Source organism: Miniopterus schreibersii (genome assembly GCF_964146895.1).
Source record: "Miniopterus schreibersii genome assembly, chromosome: 18".
NCBI classification, from domain to species: Eukaryota; Metazoa; Chordata; class Mammalia; order Chiroptera; family Miniopteridae; genus Miniopterus; species Miniopterus schreibersii.
Window position 1 is genome coordinate 360,219 of NC_138121.1, and position 23,491 is coordinate 383,709.

General features: G+C 47.1%; 2 protein-coding genes across 4 annotated transcripts; one reads left to right on the forward strand and one right to left on the reverse strand.

Annotated features, from left to right (window-relative positions):
• Nucleotides 1-2,921: 2,921 nt before the first annotated feature.
• LOC308548393 (uncharacterized protein) lies at nt 2,922-9,740 on the reverse strand. Of its 2 annotated transcripts, none has more exons than XM_081119823.1 (3): nt 9,433-9,740; nt 8,633-8,759; nt 2,922-5,953 (listed from the first exon to the last, which is right to left on the reverse strand). In XM_081119823.1, exons 1-3 carry the CDS (start codon nt 9,463-9,465, stop codon nt 3,531-3,533), a joined length of 2,583 nt encoding a protein of 860 aa, XP_080975949.1. In that variant the 5' UTR covers nt 9,466-9,740; the 3' UTR covers nt 2,922-3,530. The 2 variants fall into 2 exon arrangements, with proteins under 2 accessions (XP_080975949.1, XP_080975950.1); XM_081119824.1 differs by having other exon boundaries at nt 2,922-5,620; nt 9,433-9,738.
• Nucleotides 9,741-11,818: 2,078 nt separating this feature from the next.
• Nucleotides 11,819-21,118, forward strand: LOC308548404 (uncharacterized protein). 2 transcript variants are annotated; one of them, XM_081119859.1, is made up of 3 exons: nt 11,819-12,076; nt 14,976-15,105; nt 16,885-21,118. In XM_081119859.1, exons 1-3 carry the CDS (start codon nt 12,044-12,046, stop codon nt 18,729-18,731), a joined length of 2,010 nt encoding a protein of 669 aa, XP_080975985.1. In that variant the 5' UTR covers nt 11,819-12,043; the 3' UTR covers nt 18,732-21,118. The 2 variants fall into 2 exon arrangements, with proteins under 2 accessions (XP_080975985.1, XP_080975986.1); XM_081119860.1 differs by having other exon boundaries at nt 11,830-12,076; nt 14,979-15,105.
• Nucleotides 21,119-23,491: the final 2,373 nt, after the last annotated feature.

Genomic DNA, 23,491 nt, shown 5'->3' on the forward strand with positions numbered 1-23,491 from the left:
CGGGCACCGCCCGCCGCCCTGGGTGACGCGTTTCCGGGGGCGGGGCTTCAGCGGGGGCGGGGCGGGCGCCGCGGAAACAACGCCCCAATCGGCCGGCGGGACGCGGGGCCCCGCGTCAGGTGAGGAGCCGCGCTCGCGCCGGGGGGTCGGGGGCGGCTGTGGAGAGGCCCCGGGACCCGGTGCCGGATCTCTAAGTGGGCGCAGCGTGCCGGTGCCACCCCGGGGCCTAAAACCTCTTGTTTTTATTTTTTTTGGTAGTTTCACTCCTTTTTTTCCAAATTGATTTCCGAGGGGGGGAACACCAGCGAGGAGCCGTGACCGGCAGCCCCCCGCACGCCCCGGCGCCCCCGCCGGACCCGCAGCCCCGGCCTCGTTTCGCGGGGGCTCCGAGCACGCAGCCGGCCCCGGGCTCCTCAGCGGGTGTTTGGAAGGAGCCCGCCCGTCGCCGGCGCCCTTGGGTGAACGCCCTTCGGAAACACCGCGGAGACACCCAGGGCGCCGCGCGACCCGAGCGCGCACACGGTGGCTAATCACCCTGCAGCCCAGTCCCCAATTTGCTGCTTTCAAACTGTGTATTTTTATTACGTTCCCTTTTTAGTTTCAGCTGCAAAATTGTTACCCCCAGGAGCACTTGAGATCCTGCTCCCAGGCGCATGTCGTAATTCTGGCTCCAACAAACTCGTAAAAATTCCCTACAGCTGTGGATGTTCGCTGTGTCCTCAAGGTCTGCCTCCGGTTCCCACGCAAAACCTCTGGCCTGTAGCCGGTGACTGTGCCCCAGTCACGTAGTATTTCTGGCTCCATAAGCTAATATCTGCAGCTGATCCCTCTGTATCCACAGGGACTGGTTCCAGGTCCCTGCAGAGCAAAGTCTCTGGATGCCCAAGTCCCTCACATAAAACAGCCTAGTATTTGCATGTAGCTTACACACTTTCAGTCATCTCTAGATAATTTTAATACGTAATGCAATATAAAAGCTATGTAAATACGGGTCCCCCCCCCCATATTTTCAATCCTCACCAGAGGATATGTATTTTTTTATTGATTTGAGAGAGTTTCTTCCTTGATGTGAGGAAGAAACTTCAATCACCTGCCTCCTGTACACACCCCAATTCCGATCAAAGATCAAACACGCAGCCCAAGTATGTGCCCTGAACGGGAATCAAACTACAATCTCCTGGATCCTAGGTTGATGCTTATCCGCTGAGCCAGGCCGGCCTGGCTGCTAGGTCATTCTTAATTTCCTTCATAGTTTCCCCATCTTCTCTCATCATCCCTACAGTATTCTGAACTCTGTATCTGATAGATTGCTTGTCTCCATTTCACATAGCTCTTCACCTGGAGACTCATCTGGTTCTTTCATCGGCGGCTTGTTTTTTTTGTCTCCCCATTTTCACTTTTGTTTGGGTAATTTTCTGTGTATTAGGTAGATCTGCTAGGACTCTCAGTCTTTTTAGGGGGTCTCAAGTGCAGGCCAATGTCAGATGCTGTTTGTGAGTGGCCTTGAGTACCCTTTGGAGCTATCAACAACCCACTGCTTGAGGTTCCCTCACTGGGGCTGTGTTTGGACAGGACCGAGATGCACACCAAAGTCTTCTCTTCCAAGGCCTGGGTCCAGAAGCAGATCAGGCAAAGACTCAAAGCACTCTGGGGTCTGCCTCTCCTGCAGGCTGATTAATCTGATTCTCTTAATGAGCCTCAGGCTGTAGAAACTTTGTAGGGAGGGGCCTGAGGCTTTCCAGCAAGGTGGAGTAATTGCTCCCCCCCCCCCAAGGCAAAAGCTGCTGGGAAGGCAAATGCCTGCCTCTGCAGTCTTGGGGAATGACTCAGCCCAGGAATCCAGAGGCCTGCCCTTTGAGCTCCATGTCCAGGGCCCACAGCCCTAGATTGTCCTCACACAGCTCCAGTCCACTCTGCCTTCGAAACTTTGTGTACTGGCTCTTTAAGAGGGACCCTGCATTTCCAGGCGTCTCTCCCTGGCAGAAAGAAACCCGCGTTTCACAGCCACGTTATGTGGGCACCTGTCTCAGGTCTGGTGCTCTGGGCTGGGGAGCCCCGCCAGGGGTTTAGGCCCCAGAGTTCTCAGTGGGAACCCCCCACAGCTGAGATCTCCCTCCGGACCTTCAGCTGCAGTCAGGCAACACCTAACCAGATTAGGGGAAAGACTTTCTTTGAGCAGAAAGAAAGTAAAGCAAGAAAATTACTTAATTGGCTATAGCTTACAGAGTTGCTTCATTTGGGAGAGCCTAGTAGGTTGTTTGTGATTTGTTATTTTTAGGTTTAAATTTCTTACCATGGAGGCATTTATAAGAATCTACTGTGAATTAGGTATTTCAGTTTGATCGTGTAGGCTGCATGGCAATGGAGCCACCTCAGTCTGATTACCTCGTTTAATTACAGTTCCATGCAGATGGCTTCAGTGTCTGGAGGCCTCAGTGGACTCCTCGGCAGAGGAGGTCCTGGGACTAGAGCCCTTTCACCAGTAGACGGATTGGCTCACTGCAGACACTCAAAGGGTGTCCCCAAGAAACCTTAGCGTCACTGCTCTCTCTGAGTGTGCACATCAACAGCCCCATGGACTGGAACAGGATGGAAGTAGGCTGTTGTTCCCCAGTCAGCTTCTCAAGGTTTCACTTCTGTACCAACCCTGTCCATCAGCACCACCTAGGGACTCATTAGACATGCTACTTCTTAGCTGAAACCCAAACCTATGGAGTGAGAGGCAAGAATCAGTGTTTTGAGGCACCTTCAGGTGGTATACATGCAAAACAAAAGGAATTGCATCTCTTGCTGCGGTTCCTGTGGACAGGGTACTTGAGATCATGTGACTAACATGAACTATAGCTGTGGGATTTCACAACTGAGGTTACAAAAGTTTAGTAGGCCACATTATCTTAATTTAGGAGAAAAAGCTTAATATATAGAATGTCCCAATTTCCATTTTTTTATTAATATATTATAAGCCACTTATAAACATCAAAAGTGAAAATGTCTCTAATCATTTTTCCTTTTTCTAATCATTTTAAGTCCTGAAGAAAAACAATGTTTAGAAGACAGCGTCCATTTAAATTGCATTTTGCACATGCATAGACTGCAACTTAAACCTAGGAAAGACCCATAGGCAAGTCAGGAAGTGTAACATATTACACATGCTTCCCATATAAGTGAAACTATGGGGATCTCCCCATTATGTATATTTCAGTTACATGAGTTTCAAAAGAGACAGATGGCTCCTCAAAAGAATTTCCTCCAGGCTTGTTACACAGAACATAAAATTGCGCATTCCCACCCATTTAAGGCCTTTCTCTAGTGGGAACTCTCTGATGATAAAGTTTGAAACTACAGATAAAAGATTTTGAACATTTACTGCACTCATAAGGCCTTTCTCCAGTGTGAACTCTAGTGTCGGACCATTGTTGAACTCCAGCAAAAAGATTTCCCACATTCACTGTGGTGATAAAAATCTTTTTCTTGTGTGTACTCTCTAATGCTTACTGAGGTTGGAACCAGATAAAAAAGACTTCCCACATTCACTGCATTGATAAACCAGGCATTTCTCCCATATGAACTCTCTTGTGTATAAGAAGGGAATTTTTTCGAAGAAATGATTTCCCACATTGACGGCACTGATAAGGCCTGTCTCCTGTGTGAATTTTCTGGTGTGTAAGAAGGCAATTACGTTGGGTAAAAGATTTCCCACATTCATTGCATTGATAAGGTCTTTCTCCTGTGTGTACTCTCTGATGGCTACTGAGGTTGGAACCACATGAAAATGATTTCCCACATTCACTGCACTGATAAGGCCTTTCTCCTGTGTGAATTCTCTGGTGTATGATAAGGTAATTTCTTCGGGTAAAGGATTTCCCACATTCAGTGCACTGATAAGGCCTTTCTCCTGTGTGTACTCTCTGATGACTACTGAGGGTGGACCCAGATAGAAAAGATTTCCCACACTGACCACACTTATAAGGCCTTTTCCCACTGTGAACTCTCAGATGATAATGAAGGCCAGGGCGAGAGGTAAAAGATTTCCTACATTCACTACACTCATAAGACTTTCTTCCACTATGAACTATCCTGTGTTGAGTGAGATAAGATTGTTGGCTAAAGGATTTGGAACATTCACTGCACTCATAAGGCCTTTCTCCTGTGTGCACTCTCTGGTGTTGAACCATTTTTGACTTTCTGCTAAAAGATTTCCAACATTCACTACATTGATAAAGTCTTTTTCCAGTGTGTGTCCTCTGATGATTACTGAGGTTGGAACTAGATAAAAAAAACTTTCCACATTCATTGCACTGATAATGTCTTTCTCCAGTATGAACTCTCTGGTGTCGAACCATTGTGGAGTTTGTGCTAAAAGATTTCCCACATTCACTACACTGATAAAGTTTTTCTGGTATGTGTACACTCTGATGACTACTGAGTTTGGAACAAGATAAAAAAGATTTTCCACATTCATTGCACTGATAAGGTTTTTCTCCTGTGTGAACGCTCTGGTGTGTAATAAGATAATTTCTTCGAGTAAAGGATTTACCACATTCACTGCATTGATAAGGCCTTTCTCCTGTGTGTACCCTCTGATGACTACTGAGGTTGGAACCAGATAAAAAAGATTTCCCACATTCATCACATTGATAAGGCCTTTTCCCAGTGTGAACTCTTAAATGGTAACGAAGGCCAGGGTGAGAGGTGAAAGATTTCCCACAGTCACTACATGCATAAGATTTTCTTTCATTATGAACTATCCTGTGCCGAGTGAGGTAAGATTGACAGCTAAAGGACTTCCAACAGTCACTGCACTCATAAGGCCTTTCTCCTGTGTGCACTCTCTGGTGTAGAATGAGTACTGAACTCTTGGGGAAGGATTTCCTACATTGACTGCACTGAAAAGGCCTTTCTCCCATATGTACCCTCTGGTGTAGGGTAAGTACTGAACCACTGGTAAAGGTTTTCCCACACTCACTGCATTCATGAGGCCTTTCTCCAGTGTGAACTCTCCAATGTAAAATGAGGTAAAATTTTCTTCTAAAGGATTTCCCACAATGTGTGCACTCATAACGCCTTTCTCCAGAGGGAGCTGTCCGTTGTCGAATAAGGATGCATTTACGGCCAAAAGATTGTGCACATTCACGGCACCACTCACATTTTTTTCCATTATGACTTCTCCAGGGATAAATGAAGACCAATTTTTGGTTAAAGGACTTCCCACATTTTCCACACTTGTACTGCCTTGACCCACATTGAATTCTTCGATGCTGACTGAGGGTTGAGGTTTGCCTAAAAGACTTCCCACATTCACCACACACAAGCAGCTTTCCATTTGTGTGAACTCTCTGGTGAACAATTAATGAGGACTGATATCTGAATGTTTTCCCACATTCACGGTGCACAACACACTGTCTTCCAGTGTGGACTTCCAGGTCCCAAGCATGTGTTTGTCTGGGGCTGAAGGCATTCTTATATTCTCCCCTGGTGAAATGACTTTTTCTGTTTTGTATAGTTGCGCACCACTGGGTGATTCTGTTCGCCTCCTCCCTGGTATGAGTTGTCTGCTGCTGGACATGTTCTGAGGTGGCCAGGAAGTCCTTCCCAACTTCATCACAGGTAAAAGGCTTCTCTGAAACATGAAAATTATAGCTCTTCAAAAGCAGGGCCCTGTCCACAGTGCTTCTGAAGGGTTTCTCTGCCAGGTGCTGTTTCTGGTGTTTTTGGAAGTTTGCACTAAAATACAATTGTTTCATAAATTCCTCACACCTGAACACTGTCTGTGTGTGTGGTGTTTCTTGGTGCTCAGTCAACTGGAATATGTCTCTCAAGACTGGACCACAGCTCTCACAGAATTGGGTCTTCAGGGAAGACAGAGCTGCCTTGGAGGTGCTGGCCTGTGATACTCCTACAGAAACACTCTGTTCAAAGGGTGCTTTCATATCCTCAGGTCCACAGCAGAAACCTGAACACAAGTAAATGGTAAGGAAGTACATGTTGACTATAAGAATGGGCAATGGTATCATAAATGTGCATCCGTCATGTCTAGGAATGAGTCTGTGGGATGCTTTTTTTTTTTTTAATGTACTTTTTTATTGATTTCAGAGAGAGGAAGGGAGAGGGAGAGAGAGAGAACATCAATGATGAGAGAGTCATTGATCAGCTGCCTTCTGCATATCCCCTTCTGGGGATCGAGCCGGCAACCTGGGGAAGTGCCCTGACCGAGAATCAAACTGTGATCTCCTGGATCGTAGGTGGATGCTCAACTGCTGAGCCATGCTGGTCAGGATATGGGATACTTTTCAATGAAGGTAATTAATATCTGGTTGGGGAAGTGGCTATTAGGCATGACTATACCTCTAAGGCAAAAAAATGGTCGCCTTCACCAGGGGAAGGTTGCAAGAATAGGGCAGAACACAAAGGAGACAGGCATGTTCTAATACTTGTTGATCTGCCTAAAGATTCCTGTAGGGCCCTGACTGTGTTATTCAGTGGTTAGAGCATTGGTCCTGGAGCTGAAGAGTTGTGGGCTTTATTCCTGTTCAAGGGCACATACCTTGTTCGCAGGCTCGATCTCTGTCCCTGGTCAGGGCACATGCAGGAGGCTACCAATTGATGTGTCTCTCTCATATCAATGTCTCTCTCTCTCTCTCTCCATTCCATTCGATCTGAAAAGCAATGGAAAAAATATCCTCAGGTGAGGATTAAAAAAAAAAAGGCAACATAAAGAATGGGAGAAAATATTTGCAAGCCATGTATCTGATAATGGGGTAATATTTTTAAAATATAAGGTACTCATACAGCTAAAGAACAATCTGATTAAAATATATGCAAAGGCCTGGCCGGGCGTGGCTCAGCAGTTGAGCATTGACCTAGGATCCAGGAGATTTCGGTTCAATTCCAGTCAGGGCACATGCCCAGGCTATAGACTCGATCCCCAGTGGGGGGTGGGCAGGATGCAGCCGATCAATGACTTTCTCATCATTGATGTTTCTCTCTCTCAGCAATCAATGAAGATATATTTTAAAACAAACAAAATAAAGTATGTGCAAAGGATCTGAGTTAAGTGTCTAACAGGTAAGTGTCCATGAAAAATTGTTCTTCCTCACTAATTCTCAAGAAAATGTAAATTCAGCCCGGCCGGGAATGGCTCAGCGGTTGAGTGTCGACCTGGGATCCAGGCGATCAGGGTTCGATTCCTGGTCAGGGCACATGCCCAGGTTGAGGGCTCGATCAATGACTCGCTCATCATTGACGTTTCTCTCTCTCTCTCTCCCTCTCCTTTCCTCTCTCTGAAATCAATAAAGATATATTTAAAAAAAAAAAAAAAGAAAATGTAAATTCAAACTACAGTGACACATTATGTCATACACTTTAGGAGGCTATCACCAAAAAGACACGAGGTAAGTGTGTCAGCAAACCTGTAGAGAGAAGAGAATGCTTACACACTGTTGGTGGGAATATAAATTGTTCAAGGCATTATGAAAAACAGTATAAAAACACCTCAAAAAATACATAGAAGAATTTCCCTATAGGCCAGCAAGCCTACTTCTAGGCATATGTCTGAAGGAAATGAAATCAGAATGGGAAAGAAATCTGCACTCATGTTCACTGCACCACTCTTACACACAATACACAAGACATAGAAACAACATAAGTGTCCATAGACACACATACACACATTCCCTTAAAGTATTATTAAGCCTTAAAAAAGAAGGAATCCCCCCACTCCCAGAAACCAATAATAAAAAATTTTAAAAAATTAAACACAGAAAAAAATGAAAAAAATCCTGTCACATTCATCAACTTGGATGAATCTGGAGGGCATTATTCTAAATGAAATAAGCCAGTCACAGAAAGATAAATACTCTATGCTATCACTGAGATGTGGGATCTAAACAAAAAAGTTCAACTGACAGTAATATAATGTCAGGGCCAGACAACCAAGGAAATGGAAGTTATTGGTCAAAAGGTACAAACTTCAGTTATAAATAAGTTGTAAGGACCAAATGTAAAACATGGTGGCTACAGTTAGTAATACTATATTTTACACTTAAAAGTTACTGGGAGAGAATACCTTAAGTGCTATTACTTTCTTAAAAAGTGATTATAGCAGGTGATGGAAGTGTTCATTAACTTGATTATGGCAATTATTTCATATATATATACATCAAATCATCACATTGTACACTTTAAATATATACTGTTTTGAATATCAGCAACCCTGGAACAAAAACAAAGATCTAAAAATAACTATAAAGTGTGCAAAGGGTCTTGAAGAAATAGCCAATTGTCCAGCTAAGCAGTGATCATAAGAATGCCTGCAATTCCTGGCACACCCAGGCCCTAGGAAATGTCAGCTAAAGAGGGATCCAAAGAGGTACCATGGACCCGGACACACGGGCCTGGCCAGGCGGGGCAGGCCTGGGGAACGCACAGGCTCACTGCCACCCGCCCCGACGAGAGCGCAGTGCAGCAGGTGTCCGCACACAGGACGGGGCCGCGCCACCCACCCGGCCCTGGAAGCGCGGCCCGCGAGGGAAGGAAGCAGCGCCCCGGGTCCCCGCCAGGACAGAGCGCCCCCTGGGGAAAGGAGGGTGCGCGGCCGCGCCTCGTGCGGTCGCCAGTCAGGCGGGGGTCTTACCCAGAGAGGCCGTCAGGGCGAAGTTCTCCAGCATCACGTCGTGGTACAGGCGCCTCTGGGCCTCGTCCAGGAGCCTCCACTCCTCCGCGGAGAAGTACACGGCCACGTCGGGGAAGGTCACGCGGCCCTGCGGGCGGGGCGGGCAGCGTCCGCGTCGTCCCCCGGAGCCTCGGGTCCCTCACCGCGCGTCCTCCAGCGCTCCCGCCCCAGGGCTCCCACCTCGGAGGGGACGCGGGCCCCGGGCGCTGGCGGCTGCCCGCCCCTCCCGGCTCCACGGCCGCGCTCGGCCCTCAGCTGCAGGCCCTGCGGACACCGCGGCGCCACCCCGGCGGCCGCCGCGCCTGCGGGGCCTCCTCCCGCAAAGCTGCGCCCCCGAGTCTCAGACGGTGCCCGCTGGACGCAGCCCGAGGCGGGCTCCTGCTCCGCCTGCTCCCCACCCGGGGCCTCGGGCCGCCAGCTCGCGCCGCCGCCGCCCGCGCGCAGCCCGCACCCGCTGCCTCCCCGAGCCCGTGTCCGCAGCGCCAGGGGCGCGGCTCCCGCACCCACGGGGCCCCGGATGCGCCGCCATCGGCCGGCTCCCCGGCCGGGAAAGGCCCCGACGGCGGCTCCGCGGTCCTGCCTCCTGCCCTCACCTTCGCCTCCCCACCGGGCGCCACCCCGGGGACTTCAGACACCGACAGGCCCGTCCACGCCGCGCGGGCCCCGCCGCCGCCGTCTCCCGTCCGCCCTGCACCTTCCTCGCGGGCCGCCCTCCGGGCCTGGGCCGCAGGGTCGGTGGGGAGGCCCCGGGGCGCACTCACCTCCGCCGGGCGCCTCCGAGCGGCCGCCGCCATCGGACTCGGGGCGACGGGCGGGAGCGAGGCGGCGGCCGGGGCAGCGCGATCCGGTCCCGGCCCCGGCCCCGGCGCGGGTCCCCGTTGGTCGTGCCGAGCGTCGCACCCGCGTTTTCGCAGCGAGAACAAGGGCTCCTTTGTGCCCTGTCGGTTGTCACCTCACCTCTCTCCCAACTGATACCCGGGGGCAAAAAAAAAAAAAGAAAAAACTGCCCGCTAGACGGGGAGGCCGCAGGCGAGAAACCTCAGGCACTGACCCGGATCCCGACCGTCCCGGCAGCCGGCGCGGCGTCCTCTGGGTAATGTAGTTCGCGAACAGGGTGCTCCCGCCTCCTGCCTCCTGCCTCCTGCCTCCTGCCTCCTGCCTCCTGCCTCCTGCCTCCTGCCTCCTGCCTCCTGCCTCCTGCCTCCTGCCTCCTGCCTCCTGCCTCCTGCCTCCTGCCTCCGGCGAGGGGCTCTGCCCCTTGTTAGGTCAATGTAGGACCCGTCCCCACCTGTAATCATGTTTATGAGTTAATTTGAGCCGCATTGAAGACAATTTCCAGAAAGCAATTTCAAGGGATTGAGAAAATGCTCTGGAAAATGTCAGTTTACCACCCTTTTCTTGTTGTTGTGAATCATAACTGGAGGATGCCTTTTCCATTGATTTTTAAAACATATTTTTATTGATTTAAGAGAGAAGAAGGGAGAGGGAGAGAGAAATAGAAACACTGATTGGCCACCTCTTGCACGCCTCCCCCGGGGAATCAAGCCTGCAACCCAGGCATGTGCCCTGACTTGGAGTCAAACCAGTGACCTCCTGGTACCTGGGAAGAAGCTTAACTAATTGAGCCACCCGGGCCGGATAAAGGTTCCCCCTTTTCTTACCATACCCTATTTTCTTCCTTTGTAGTTGTGTGTTGAAACTGCAAAAGATAATCTTTTACTGATTTAATAGAAAGCAAAAGGACATTCTCAGGTCTGGATTACTTGACCTTTCAATGCTGCCTTCCTAGCTGCAGTGTTGGTGAAGTGATTTCCTTTTGCTTCCATGGTGATAGCTTTATGATGCCCTGGAATTTTGATAACTGCCCATTGTTTTGGTTGCTATTTAATATCTAAGAATTCCACAACCAGAATTCATTTTTTATGGAACGTGACAAGTGTCTGGGAATGTGGCTACATAGCAAATTTATATTTGCTCTGAAGATCCTGCAGTTTTTGCATCCATGAAAGTGTGGAAAGTGTGCAACTCAACCTGAGATAAAGGTTTTTGGATTCAAACTTCTAATGTTCTCACTGGGAAATAATGAACATTTCTCCTGTAAATGCAGCGACAGTGTTTGCATGGGGACTGGAGATTATTTCAGGAAAAGTGCTCTGGAGTTAGCAAACTACAGAAAGGTATAATGTCGTTAAAAAATATATTTTGTGTATGGGAAAATAAAGAATATTAAAAAACACAAAATTATGTTCCTGAAAGTGGTTGAAATTGCATTTATGTCAGGTATTAAACTAGGTTTGGTATCATTGGTTTGCAGCATGAGTGATGCCATTTTGGCCTTTGGTTCTCTTTCTTTATTGTTATTGTTTATTGATTTTATTTTTATTTATTTATTTATTTTTAAATATATCTTTATTGATTTCGGAGAGAGGAAGGGAGAGGGAGAGAGAGATAGAAACATCAATGATGAGAGAGTCATTGATCAACTGCAGCCCGCAACCCGGCATGTGCCTTGACCTGGAATCAAACCCTGATCGCCTGGATCCTAGGTCGATGCTCAACCGCTGAGCCACACCCGGCCAGGCTGTTTATTGATTTTAGAAATAGAAAGGAAGAGAGAGGGAGAGAGACACCAATTTGCTGTTCCATTTATTTATGCATTCATTGGTTGATTCTTATATGGGCCCTGGCTGGGGATGAAACCTGCAGTGTTGACATATGCGGACACCGATCTAACCAACTGAGCTAGTTGGCCAGGGTGGGTACAGGATTTCTGTTTAAAACAACCTGTTTTTCTGAAGCACAGGCACCATCTGGACTTGCAATTGGTACCTGAAGTGGGGTGGGGGGCAGCCTTGTGGGACAGAGCCCTTAAGTATCTTTAGGCAGATGATGTCAGAATTAAGATTTTGCTGAAGTTAACAACAAAATACCCTTCTCTCCACGTAGTACCATCATTTTAGGAGATCACTCCAGTGGAAAAAGTTATAGGGGCTCAGGATGGAGAACTCCCTTGGCTGTGGTCTCTAGTGCGCTGGGAACTACATTACCCATAAGACAGTGCGCTGAGTTGAGCCAATGACAGATCAAGATGAAAGCATTTCCGTGAGGCCTCGGACTTGGGAGGGACTTCCGGCGTCCTCCTTCCGCGGCCCCGCCTGCGGAGTCGTCTGAGTCTATTCCGGACTAAACCGTGAGGCGACACTGTGAGGCGACAGAACGGTCAGGGCGGCAGGAGTCGTGCTCATCCGCGGGTCTGGGGCGCGGCGACGCCGCCCAGGTCACCCGCGCCAGGGCCGAAGCCGAAACCGCAGTGACCCAGCGCCAGCTCCACGCCACCCCCACCCGGCGCCCGCGCGCTCCGCCCTCGGGCCGATGGCGGCGGCCGGGCCCAGGCGCCCGGCTGAGGTGAGTGCGCGCCCCGCCCTCCCCGCCTCTCCCCCGGCCCTGCCGCCCGGTCCCGTCTAGGTGGGAGGCCGGTCGTGGGGCGGTGCCGCCGGTTGGTCGGAAGGAGCAGAGCTCACGAGGTTCTTGCGCCGCGTCTGCTGGGCGCGGGCCGCAGACGAGGGAGAGCGGGGTCCCGGTCCCTGGGGAGAACCGCGGGTGAGGCGGATAACGGGGTGCAGGGCGCGAGGCTCTGGAGGCGGGGGCGTCGCTGAGATGCGCTGACAGGCGGAGCCCCCGACTCCCTGCTCCGGTCTCCCCAGAATTTTGTGGGGTGCTTAGAGGGGAGGGTTAGGGCCCCAGCCTGTCTGGTGGCTAAGGTCTGGGGCACATGTGGTCTTTTTGTTACTGTTGTTCATCGGTTTACAGTATTTTGTTCATTAGGTTCCAGGTGAGTGATATCATGCGATACTTGTCTTTCTCTGACTGGCTTATTTCACTCAGCACAATACTCTCCAGGTCCCTCCACGCTGTCCCAAAGGATAAGGGATCCTTCTTTTTCACCGCTGCATAGTATTCCATGTAAATGTCCATAGTATTCCATGGTGTAAATGTCCAAGAAGATGCTTGATATGATTTCAGCCTTCTTGAACTTGTAGAGACTTGTTTTGTGTCCTAACATGTGGTCTGTCTTTGAGAATGTCCCATGTGCAGTTGAAGAGAATGCATATTCTGCAGCTTTGGGGTGATATGTTCTGTAAATGTCAGTTAAGTCCATCTGATCAAGTGTGTCATTTAGAGTCACTGTTTCCTTGTTGATTTTTTGTCTGGAAGATCTATCCAGTGAAGGCAGTGGGTGTTAAAGTTTCTACTGTGACTGTATTGCTGTTGATCTCTCCTTTGAAGTCGGCCAGAAGTTTGTTTTTCCCCCAGCCTGTGTGAGTCTTTTCTTCTGATGTGGGTCTCTTGTAGACAGCATATATTTGGGTCTTTTTAAAATCCATTCAGCTACCGTATGTCTTTTAATTGGGACATTTAATCCATTTATATTTAAGGTTATTCCTGATAGGTACTTACCTATTGGCATTTTATTTCCTTATGCCTATGTTTCTCATTCTCTCTATTCCAACTACCTTTTTATTTTTTAAATATATCTTTATTGATTTCAGAGAGAGGAAGGGAGAGAGGGAGAGAGAGTTAGAAACATCAGTGATGAGAGAGCGTCATTGGTCAGCTGCCTCCTGCATGCCCCACACTGGGGATCAAGCCCACAACGCAGGCATGTGCCCTGGCCAGAAATTGAACCATGATCTCCTGGGTCCTAGGTCAGTGCTCAACCACTGAACCATGCCCGGCTAGGCTCACCATCTATTTTGAATGATAGCCTTGCTGGATAGAGCAGTCTTGGTTTCATTCCTTGCTTTGCATTACGTTAAATACTTCATGCCACTCCCTTCTGGTCTGTAGAATATCTGATGAGAAATCAGCTGACAGCCTTATAGGAGTTCAATTATAGGTTACAAATTGCTTTTCTCTTTTCTCTGCCTTTCAGATTCTCTCTTTGTCTTGAATTTTTGGCATTTTAATTATGATGTGTCTGGGAGTGGGCCTCTTTGGATTCTTCTTACTTGGGACTCTCTGTGCTTCCTGAACTTGTGTGACTTTTTCCTTCACCTGGATAGGGAAGTTTTCTGCCATTATTTCTTCAAACAGGTTCTCTAACCCTTGCTTACTTTCAACCTCTTTTGACACTCCTATAATGTGAATATAGCTATGTTTCATGTTGTCCTACAGCTACCTTAAACTGTCCTCCTTTTTTTTATTGTTTTTTCTTTTTGGTTCTCTGATTGAGTGACTTTTTTCTACCCTGTCTTCTAATTTGCTGATCTGATCCTCAGCTTCCCCTAATCTGCTGTTCATTTTTTCCAGTGATTTTTTAAAAAATTTCTATGTCATTCTTAATTTCCTTCATAGCTTCTGTATCTTCTTTAATGCCGTTGAGCATCTTTATGATCAGTATTCTGAACTCTGTATTTGACAGATTGCTTATCTCTATTTCATTTAGCGCTTTTTCTGGAGAATTCTTTTGTTTTTTCATTTCGGGCTTGTTTTTTTGTCTCCCCATTTTGGCTGCCTGTTTGGATTTGTTTCTATGTATTAGATAGTTCTGCTAGGACTCAGTTTTTTGGAGGGTATCTGGTGCAGGTCAATGTCTGATGTTTGTGACTGGCCTTGAATACCCTGTTTGAAGTTTTCCACCTTCCACAGCTTATGGTATACTCTGCTGGGGCTGGGTGTGGCATGGAGACCATCAGGACGGGTTTTAAGGAAGGTTACGTGGAGAGAGGATGTTGTGGCTGCTGAGGGGACAGCACAGAATTGGAAAGGGGTCGGGGGCAACAGAAATTCACATGTGCTTCTGGGAGGCTAATGTTGAAGCAAGGACTAGATATATAGAGGAGGTCTTCAAAGCAGCATCTCCCCAAATGCATAGCTTTGGGATTGCAACTGGGGAGTGAAGGTGGGAGAGGTACAATCTACAGAATGATGTGCATATTTAGTGGAAATTATGGTCCCAGGCCCCTAATATTGGGGATTGGATGGTGAAGCGAGAGCCTACCCTTGGCTGTATCTTGTCACAATCTAGAGACCCCAAGGGGAATTAATGACAGAATGGATGGGACCCTGCAAGCCAGGACCAGAATTGGGTTACATCTCTGTGCCTTCCTGCCTGATGATGCTGAAAGCTGAACTTAATGAATAAAGAGATCCTGAGGGTAGAGTGGGCATCAGTGGCACCTGGGTATGGAGTTCCCCGAGGTGGGGAGCTTTGGGGGAGAATGAGTGTGGCATAGATGTGTGGGAAGATGGGTTGTGGGTGCTCAGAGACCAAATGCTCATGGTTTTTCCTCTGTTCTCATAGCAGGCCAGCGTGATCTTTGAGGACGTTGCTGTGCACTTCTCGTGGGAGGAATGGAGGCTGCTTGATGAGTCTCAGAGACTTCTATACCTGCATGTGATGCTGGAGAACTTTGCACTTGTATCTTCTCTGGGTAAGACTCACCACCTCACCAGTGACTTGGACTAGACTCTACTTCCTCCATCCAAACTTCTCTCTCAGTCCTCAGGTGTGGACCACAGGCACTGCTTGCTTCCCCCGTTGTCTGGGTAGTTGCTGTATTCCTAGGGCTGGCGGTTCGCACTGTTCTCTTCATTCCCCTGCAGTCCCAATACTGAAACCTTTTATTTTTTCCCCCATACCCCAATATTGAACCCTTTTAGGAAGAGATTCAAGGTCAGTATTATTGCATTGAGCTTAATGATTTCACCATGCAATGGATTCACCATGCTTGCCCTCTCAATGTGTGGGTTAATGTTTCCAGATTCATATCACTTCTGTATGCCAGGGTTTGATCCTTTTTTTTATCTGTCATTTCCTCCTGCCTACCTGTGCCAGGAGTTGCAGGTGTTGTCATGCTCAATTATTTGAAGCATGGGCTTTTCTTTAATACTCTCTTGCACAGTATGTAGGGTTTGATCTGTTTTCCTTTTTTCTCTCTTAGCTTTGTCAAGATAAATATTTGTGTGCATTGTGCTGATTTTATATATATTGTGAAATAATTGCTGTAGTGAAGTTTAACATTCACCGGGGCCGTAGATTGAGCCTACAACCGAGGTGTGTGCCCTTGGCCAGAATCGGACCTGAAACCCTTCAGTCTGCATACTGGTGCTCTAACCATTGAGCCATACTTGCTAAGGCAGTTTTCAGTTTCTCGCTTCCTCTCTTCACCTCCAGTATCCCTGTGACGTGAACGTTGGTACACTTCAAGTTGTCTCAAAGGCTCCTTATGCTCTTCTAATTTTTTTGGATTCATTTTTCCTTTTGCTGTTCTGATTTGGTGTTTTTTGCTTCCTTATATCCCAAATCGCTGATTTTATTCTTGGCTTCTCTTCTCCACTGTTGATTTGCTGTAAATTATTCATTTCAATTAGTGTATTTTTCATATCTGACTGGTTCTTCTTTATGCTGTTGAGGTAATTACTATGTCTTTGACCATCCTTATAGCCAGTATTTTGAACTGTGCATCCTAGTAGATTGCTTGTCTCCATTTTGTTTTGTTCTTAAAAAAAAAAAATCTTTATTGATTTCAGAGAGAAGAAGGGAGAGAGAGATAGAAACATCAATGATGAGAGAGAGTTGTTGATCAGCTGCCCCCTGCACGCCCCCCCAGTGATGATTGAACCTGCAACCTGGGCATGTGCCCTGACTGGGAATCGAACCGCCAGCTTTGACACTTTGTCGACTTTTCCATTCTACTACTCATTTCTACTGTGGTTTCTAGCCCCAGGGATATTTCCACCTCTTTTCAGTCCCCATATTACCCGTTCTCTGACCGCTGTTTCTTCAGTCCTCTTCAACATTGTCCCTCACGTGTGCTGTGAGATGTTCACAAATCCCTATATTGACTTTGGACAGTAGCTAAAACCTTGCAATTAAATGCTGATGGGCTTGGATGCATGCTTCTACCCAGCCTCACATCAGTCCTAGAAAAGGACATGAAGCATGCTTTTGGTAGAGGAAATACATTGTGTGTCCTGCCTCTCTTCCTGTGTCAAACCCTGTCAGTGTATCCTTCCCCGGTGGAGTTTCCACCATTTTGTGAACTTAGACCCCAGTGATACACAACAGTCAGCCAGTCCTTCAACTGTATATTTTTGTTCTGAAAAACATTTCATATATTCAGGCCTCCATGTGACACATGACTATGTATGATGTGTTTCTCCCGTTCCTTTAGTCAACATGTAATTCACCAGCATTTCTTTGCCTTCAGGTTGCTGCTGTGGCGCAGACAGTGTGGAAGGCCCCACTGAACAGAGCGTTTCTGTTGGAGTGTCAGAGGCAAAGAATCCCAAGGCAGCTTCACAGCAGAGACACCCATGTGAGAGTTGTGGCCCAGTCTTAAGAGACATTTTTCACTTGGTTGAGCATCAGGAAAAACAACATAGCCAGAAACTGCTGAGGTGTGGGGCATGTGCAAAACGATTTTATTTCAGTGTGAACTGTCACCAGCATGAGGGGCAGCACATGAGAGAGAAACCCTTCAGAAGTAGCGTGGACGATTCTTCATTTGTGAAGACTTGCAGAATCCATGTGTCAAGGAAGCATGAGCAGCAACAGGACATTCATAAAGTGAAGGAGCCAAACAAAGGCACCCAATGGGAAGCAACTTTACAAAGCAGAAAACGTCTTTACACTTCAGGAAAGTCCAAGAAAGCATTTAACCCCCAACACATACTTGTTCAGGACCAGGATGTCCATATTGGGAGACAGTGTTTTGTCTGCAGTGAATGTGGAAAAACATTCAAGTATAAATCCTTATTTGTTAAGCACTGCACAGTCCACACTGGAAAAAGTTTTCCTGTGTGTGGCAAAAGTCGAAAATCCTTTAGTGGCAGCTCAACTGTCAGTCAGCATCAAAAAATTCATACAGCAGCAAAGCAGTACAAGTGCAGCAGATGTGGAAAACCCTTAAGCCACAAGCCTGTCCTCATCCGTCCTCAGGGATGGCACAATGGAGAAAATAGTTATGTGTGCAGTGAATGTACACCATCGTTTAGTCCTAGCTCAGTGGACATTCAATATCAGAGAGTTCAAACTGGAGAAAAGCCTTATAAGTGTAATGACTGTGACAAATCTTTTACCTCTGGTGCTGGCCTCAGGTATCATAAGAGCTCTCACACTGGAGATAGGCCTTATGTGTGCAGTGAATGTGGGAAATCTTTTATCACTCGTACTGCTCTTCATTGTCATCGAAGAGTTCACACTGGAGAAAGGCCCTTTCAGTGCAGTGAATGTGGGAAATCGTTTACCGTTAGCTCCAGTCTCCGTCGTCATCATAGAGTTCACACTGGAGAAAGGCCATATGACTGCAGCACGTGTGGCAAGTCTTTTACTAATAGCCATGCCCTTCGGCATCATGAGCAATGCCACCTAGGAAAAAGGCCTTATGAGTGCAGTGAATGTGGGAAATCTTTTACCATTAGCTCTTACCTCCATTGTCATAAGAGAGTTCACACAGAAAAAAGACCTTATGAATGTAGTACATGTGGGAAATGTTTTAAAATTCTGTCTAACTTCCGGTCTCATCAAAAAATTCATTTAGGAGAAAGGCCTTATGAGTGTAGGGAATGTGGGAAATCTTTTACCAGGATCTATGGCCTTCGTTGTCATGAAAGACTTCACACTGGAGAAAGGCCTTATGAGTGCAGTGAATGTGGGAATTCTTTTTTCACAAGAAGTAGCCTTGGGAAACATCAGCGAATTCATTCTGGACAAAAACCTTATGAGTGCAGTGAATGTGGGAAATCTTTTGCCAGTAAGGACAGCTTCTCCTATCATCAGAGAGTTCACACAGGAAATAAGCCTTTTGAGTGCAGTCAGTGTGGAAAATCTTTTGCCTCTTCTTCCACCCTCCGTTATCATCAGAGAGTTCACACAGGAGAAAGGCCTTATGAGTGCACTGATTGTGGGAAATCCTTTATCTGTATTTCTGAACTTCGTTATCATCAGAGAGTTCACACAGGAGAAAGACCTTACGAGTGCAGTGAGTGTGGCAAATCTTTTATTTGGAGGAAAAGCCTTTATAATCATCAGAGTTCACACTGCAGAAAGGCCTAATGAGCACAGTGAATGTGGGAAATCTTTTGCCCATAGTAACACCCTCTCATCTTCAGAGAGTTCATTGAGGAAAAAAGCCAAACAAATGCTGATATTGTGGAAAATCTTTTGTCTCTGGTTTCACCCTTATCATTAGTGGTGGGTTCGTGCAGGTGAAAGGCCTCATGAGTGCAGTCAATGTGGAAAATTTTTCATCTGTAATTCCAAATGTTATCAGACTTCACACTAGAAAAAAGCCTTAAATATGCCAGGAATGTGCAATTTTCTCTTCAGTGTAACAACCCAGCAGGAAATTCCTTGAGGAGCCAGTTGTGTGAATTGAAACTGATACCTCTGGATATGCACAGTGGGGCTATTCCCCATCAGGTTCATTTATATAGGAAGCATGTGTTTTTTTTTGTTTTTTATTTATTTTTTTAATGTATCTGTATTGATTTCAGAGAGAGGAAAGGAGAGGGAGAGAGAGAGAGAAACATCAATGATGAGAGAGTCATTGATCAGCTAGCCCGCAACCCAGGCATGTGCCCTGACCGGGAATCGAACCCCGATTGCCTGGATTCTAGGTCGACACTCAACCGCTGAGCCATGCCTGGCCAGGCGTTTTTAAATGTTACACTTTCTGACTTGCCCAAGGCACTTCCTAGGTTTATGTTGCTGCTAGTTTTGTGGCTAAAGTACTTTCACTTTTCCCACCAGACATTCCACAGACTTTGCAACAGTCAACACCCTAATGTGCTCAAGGAAGCTGATTTCTGGTTCACGTGTAGTGTATAAGAGGAACCTGAGCCCTTAGCGGTCAGCTTTTCCTTTATGATTCATTTGGACGTGGATTTGGTTCCGTGTAGGCCCAGAGAATATCAAGTTCACTGGCAGCTTGCAGAGAAATAACTGCATGTTGTCCTCATGTGATACCTGTGATCAGCTTTTCCAGTTTCCATTTCATGAACTTGGGACATGCCTGCTGCACATTGCTTTGGTTTGTACAATAATCAAGGCCTTAGTCTTTTAATTACCTTTAATCTTGGTGGTTCTTTTTAGTGTATGAGGTAGTTTATAAATGGATTTGGCCTCTACAAGCATGAAAGGGTGAACATTTTAGTAGTCTCCAACTTTCTCTGCTTGTGGAGGGACTGTATGATAGGAGGAAATAACTTGCCAGTTTTGACCAAATTTGCGTGGCTGTCCACAGCCCCATAGGAGGGACTGAAGGGCTTTCTGGTCCTCTTGAATTCTATGTGTTTTAGGAGTCTTAGAGACCCTGATGAGGGGGCCAGTATGAGAGCCTCACATACTTATGAGAGTAGGAGGAGACTTGACAAAGCCAGGCACCTACCAGATGAGCCTTCCGGCTGATTGGAGGTTGCAGAGCCTCCACAGGCTGGAGACATTAGAATCTAGGCATGCCAGAGTAGAGGGATCTGTCTGAACACGTTGCGAGGTTTTAGAGACTTTGGCCTCACCTAAGTACCAGAGCAGACACACTTCATTCTCAGTTGTGTCCTCAGACCCCACTCATACTTTTTAAGGAGTTTTCACTTCTGAACAGTCCCATGTGATTTTCATCTTTTCTGTAATTGTTGGTCTTCAACAGGTGTTTACCTGCCATGTTTACCCTTTGGGGCTGTTTTTGTAGACACCCTGACCCCAGGAAGACATACTGGGCACTGGGGTCACTGCTGTCTCTTCTGTCCCTGATGGGGCCTCTGAGAAGGAATAGGCCCAAAAGCAGCTGGGTAGATGGTCCTCTGGGCATGCCATGTGCGGCGGGGCCCACATCACACTCTCCCTGCTCCTGCATCCCTGAGGGTACCAGGCAAGCCCTTTTCCTCTGTGGATGCAGGCACTTCAAGTCACAGTGCCATGTGTGATCTGAGGCCTCATCTTGGAGGGGACAGAAAAGAATGGGGTGAGCCAGGTTGAGTGCAGGATAGGCGTTGCTGGGGACCACAGTGAGGAGCAACAGACTCATTGTACTTGTGATGGGAGGTCAGGGGTGACCTGGGAGCCAGTGGGAAGATAAGTTGCACCCCTGCCCAGAAGTGGTTTACGGTGGACCTTTCTTGCTTAGCTCCTGCTTTTCCCACTTGTTTTTAAGGTGGTGTGCATCTCGTTTTGCTTCGGGATGTGCAAAAGGCAGACTCCAAATCCTCAATGATTTTGTTTTCCGACATGTATTAAGGGAGAAAATGACAGTACAGATTGGTAAAGTGTCACTTTATTTGAACACCCACATGTAGCAATCTATTCATGTGCAAAAAGCAATTTAAATGGGGACTGTCTTTCAAGCATTGATTTTTTTCCAGGAGGAAGATGATTAAAGAGGTCTTTCTCCTGTGTTCATAAAAGGGGTAGTAATCCATTAATAAACAATAGAAATTTGGACATTCTTTACCTTTTTCTGTGTGTTTTTTCCTTATTAAGATAATGTGCTAAACTCTTGTAACCTCAGTTGTGAAATCCCGCAGCTGTAGAGGAGATATATGTTAATCACATGGTCTCAGGTGCCCTGGCCACAGAAACCACAGCAAGAGACGCAATTCCTTTTGCTCTGCATCTGTGTTTTTTAAAAAAATGTTTTCATTGCTCCTTATTGATATTGAAGAGGGAGAGAGAGATAGAAACATCAATGATGAGAGTGTCATTGATTGGCTGTCTCGTGTACACCTCCTGCTGGGAATCAAACCCACAACCCAGGCATGTGCCCTGACCAGGAATCCAACCTAGATCTCCTGGATCATAGGTTGATGCTCAACTGCTGAGCCATGTAAGCTGGGCAAGAAGTAGCATTTTTAATGACTCCCTAGGGAGCACTGATGGACGGAGCAGTGCAGAGGTGAAACCTTGAGGAGTTGACTAGGGAACATCAAGCTGCTTCCCTTCTGTTCCAGTCCATAGGGCTGTTGATGTGCACACTTGGAGAGAGCACCGGAGCTAATGTTTTGAGTGGACACCCTCTAAGTGTCTGCAGTGAGCCAAGCTGCCTAATGGCAAAAAGGGCTCATATTTCAGGCCCTCCACTGCCGAGGAGTCCTGTGTGGGCTCTAGACACTGAAGCCACCTGCTTCTTTGGCTTGGAACTGTAATTAAACAGGAGGCCAATAGACTGAGGTGACTCCAATGCCATGCAGCCTACAACAGCAAACTGCAATATTTAAACTCTTGTAAATTTAAAGCCCTAGCCGGGTTTCTCAGTGGTTAGAGCATTGGCCCATGGACTGAAGGGTCCCTGGTTTGATTTCGGCCAAGGGCACATACCGACCTTGGTTGCGGGCTCTATCCCTGGCCCCAGTTAGGGCGCATGTGGAAAGCAATCAATTGATGTGTCTCTTTCACATCAATGTTTCTCTTCTACTCTCTCTGAAAAGCAATGGAGAGAATATCCTTTGGTGAGGATTACAAAAAGAGAAATCGAGGCCTGTCTGGGTTCACCAATTGGAGCATCACTCCATACACTGAAAGATTGCAGGTTGGATTTCTGGTCAGGGCACACACCTAGGTTGGGGGTTGGATATCCGTCAGGGTTTGTACAGCAGGCAGTGGATCGATGTTTCTCTCTTCACTTCTCTCTCTAAAATCAATTAAAACATATTGTTGGGTGAGTGTTAAACAAAAAAGGAAACATACCTAAGGATTACAGCCAATTGCAAACAACCAACTAGGCTCTCCCAAATGAGGCAACTCCTTAAGCTATAGCCAATCAAATAATTTCCTTGCTTTACCTCCTTTCTGCTTAAGGAAAGCCTTTCCCCTAGTCTGGTTTGCTGCTATCTGTCTGGAACGGATGTTTGCTCAAGTAAAGCCTTCAGAATTTTAATGTACTTCAGTTTATCTTTAAAAACATATTCTACACCCCCTGCTTCCCGGAAAGGAATTCCCACAGGGGCCATCCTTGCCTATCGTGCTCTTAGTAAGGAGGTCTTCCTTACTGCTCTCTGCAACACTGTTAGAGCCCATCCCTTTTGGAGAGATGGGTGCTTGAGGTGTGTGATGTTGACTCTTGGAAGTGCAAACAAAATATTTTCTTAGCCCAGAAATCCTCTCTACAGAGCTAGTAGAGACAGAAGCAATTTTGTTAGGACATAACCATTTAGCCAGAGTTTGATGTGCATGACAATCCACTAAGAAATTCCAAACACAGACAACCCTCACCCCTGTATCTAGCTAAGGAGATAAAGCACATCACGTGTATGTGTTCAAAATAAACATAACTAGTCTTCAAGTCAGTGGACGTCACAGCACCATTTGTCAGGCAGAGCTCATCCTGACGCTACCTAGTAACTGACGTGCCTCTCTGTTAGCTTTGGGCTTTAACCAGAGGGTCCACGTAAGAAAACATTCACACCTGCAGATAATTTTTGTGAGTTTAGTTGGTCCAGTTGCCAGAAAGCGGAAACCTCAATGGATTGAGATAAATGGCAGTTTTGCAACCTGCTCTAAACAGGAGGAGAGTTGCCGGGCTGGTGTTGCTCAGTCGGTTCGGGGACGGCCCGGCCCCAGGAGGTCGGAGGTTCGGCTGCCGGTGGGTGCCTGGCCCGGCTTCTGCTCGGTCCCCATAGGGGTGTGCAGGCCGCCAACTGAGGTTTCCCTGTCTCGCTCTCCCTCTCTAGCTGAAGTAAATTTAAAATATATGTGAATTAATAAAACATACCCTCAGGTTAGGACTGAAGAGAAGGATTCAAAATATAAACAATAAAAGGATAGAACCTGCACTTTGGCAGGATTGTCCAGAAACGAACCAACAGCAGCCCGGCTGCTGGACC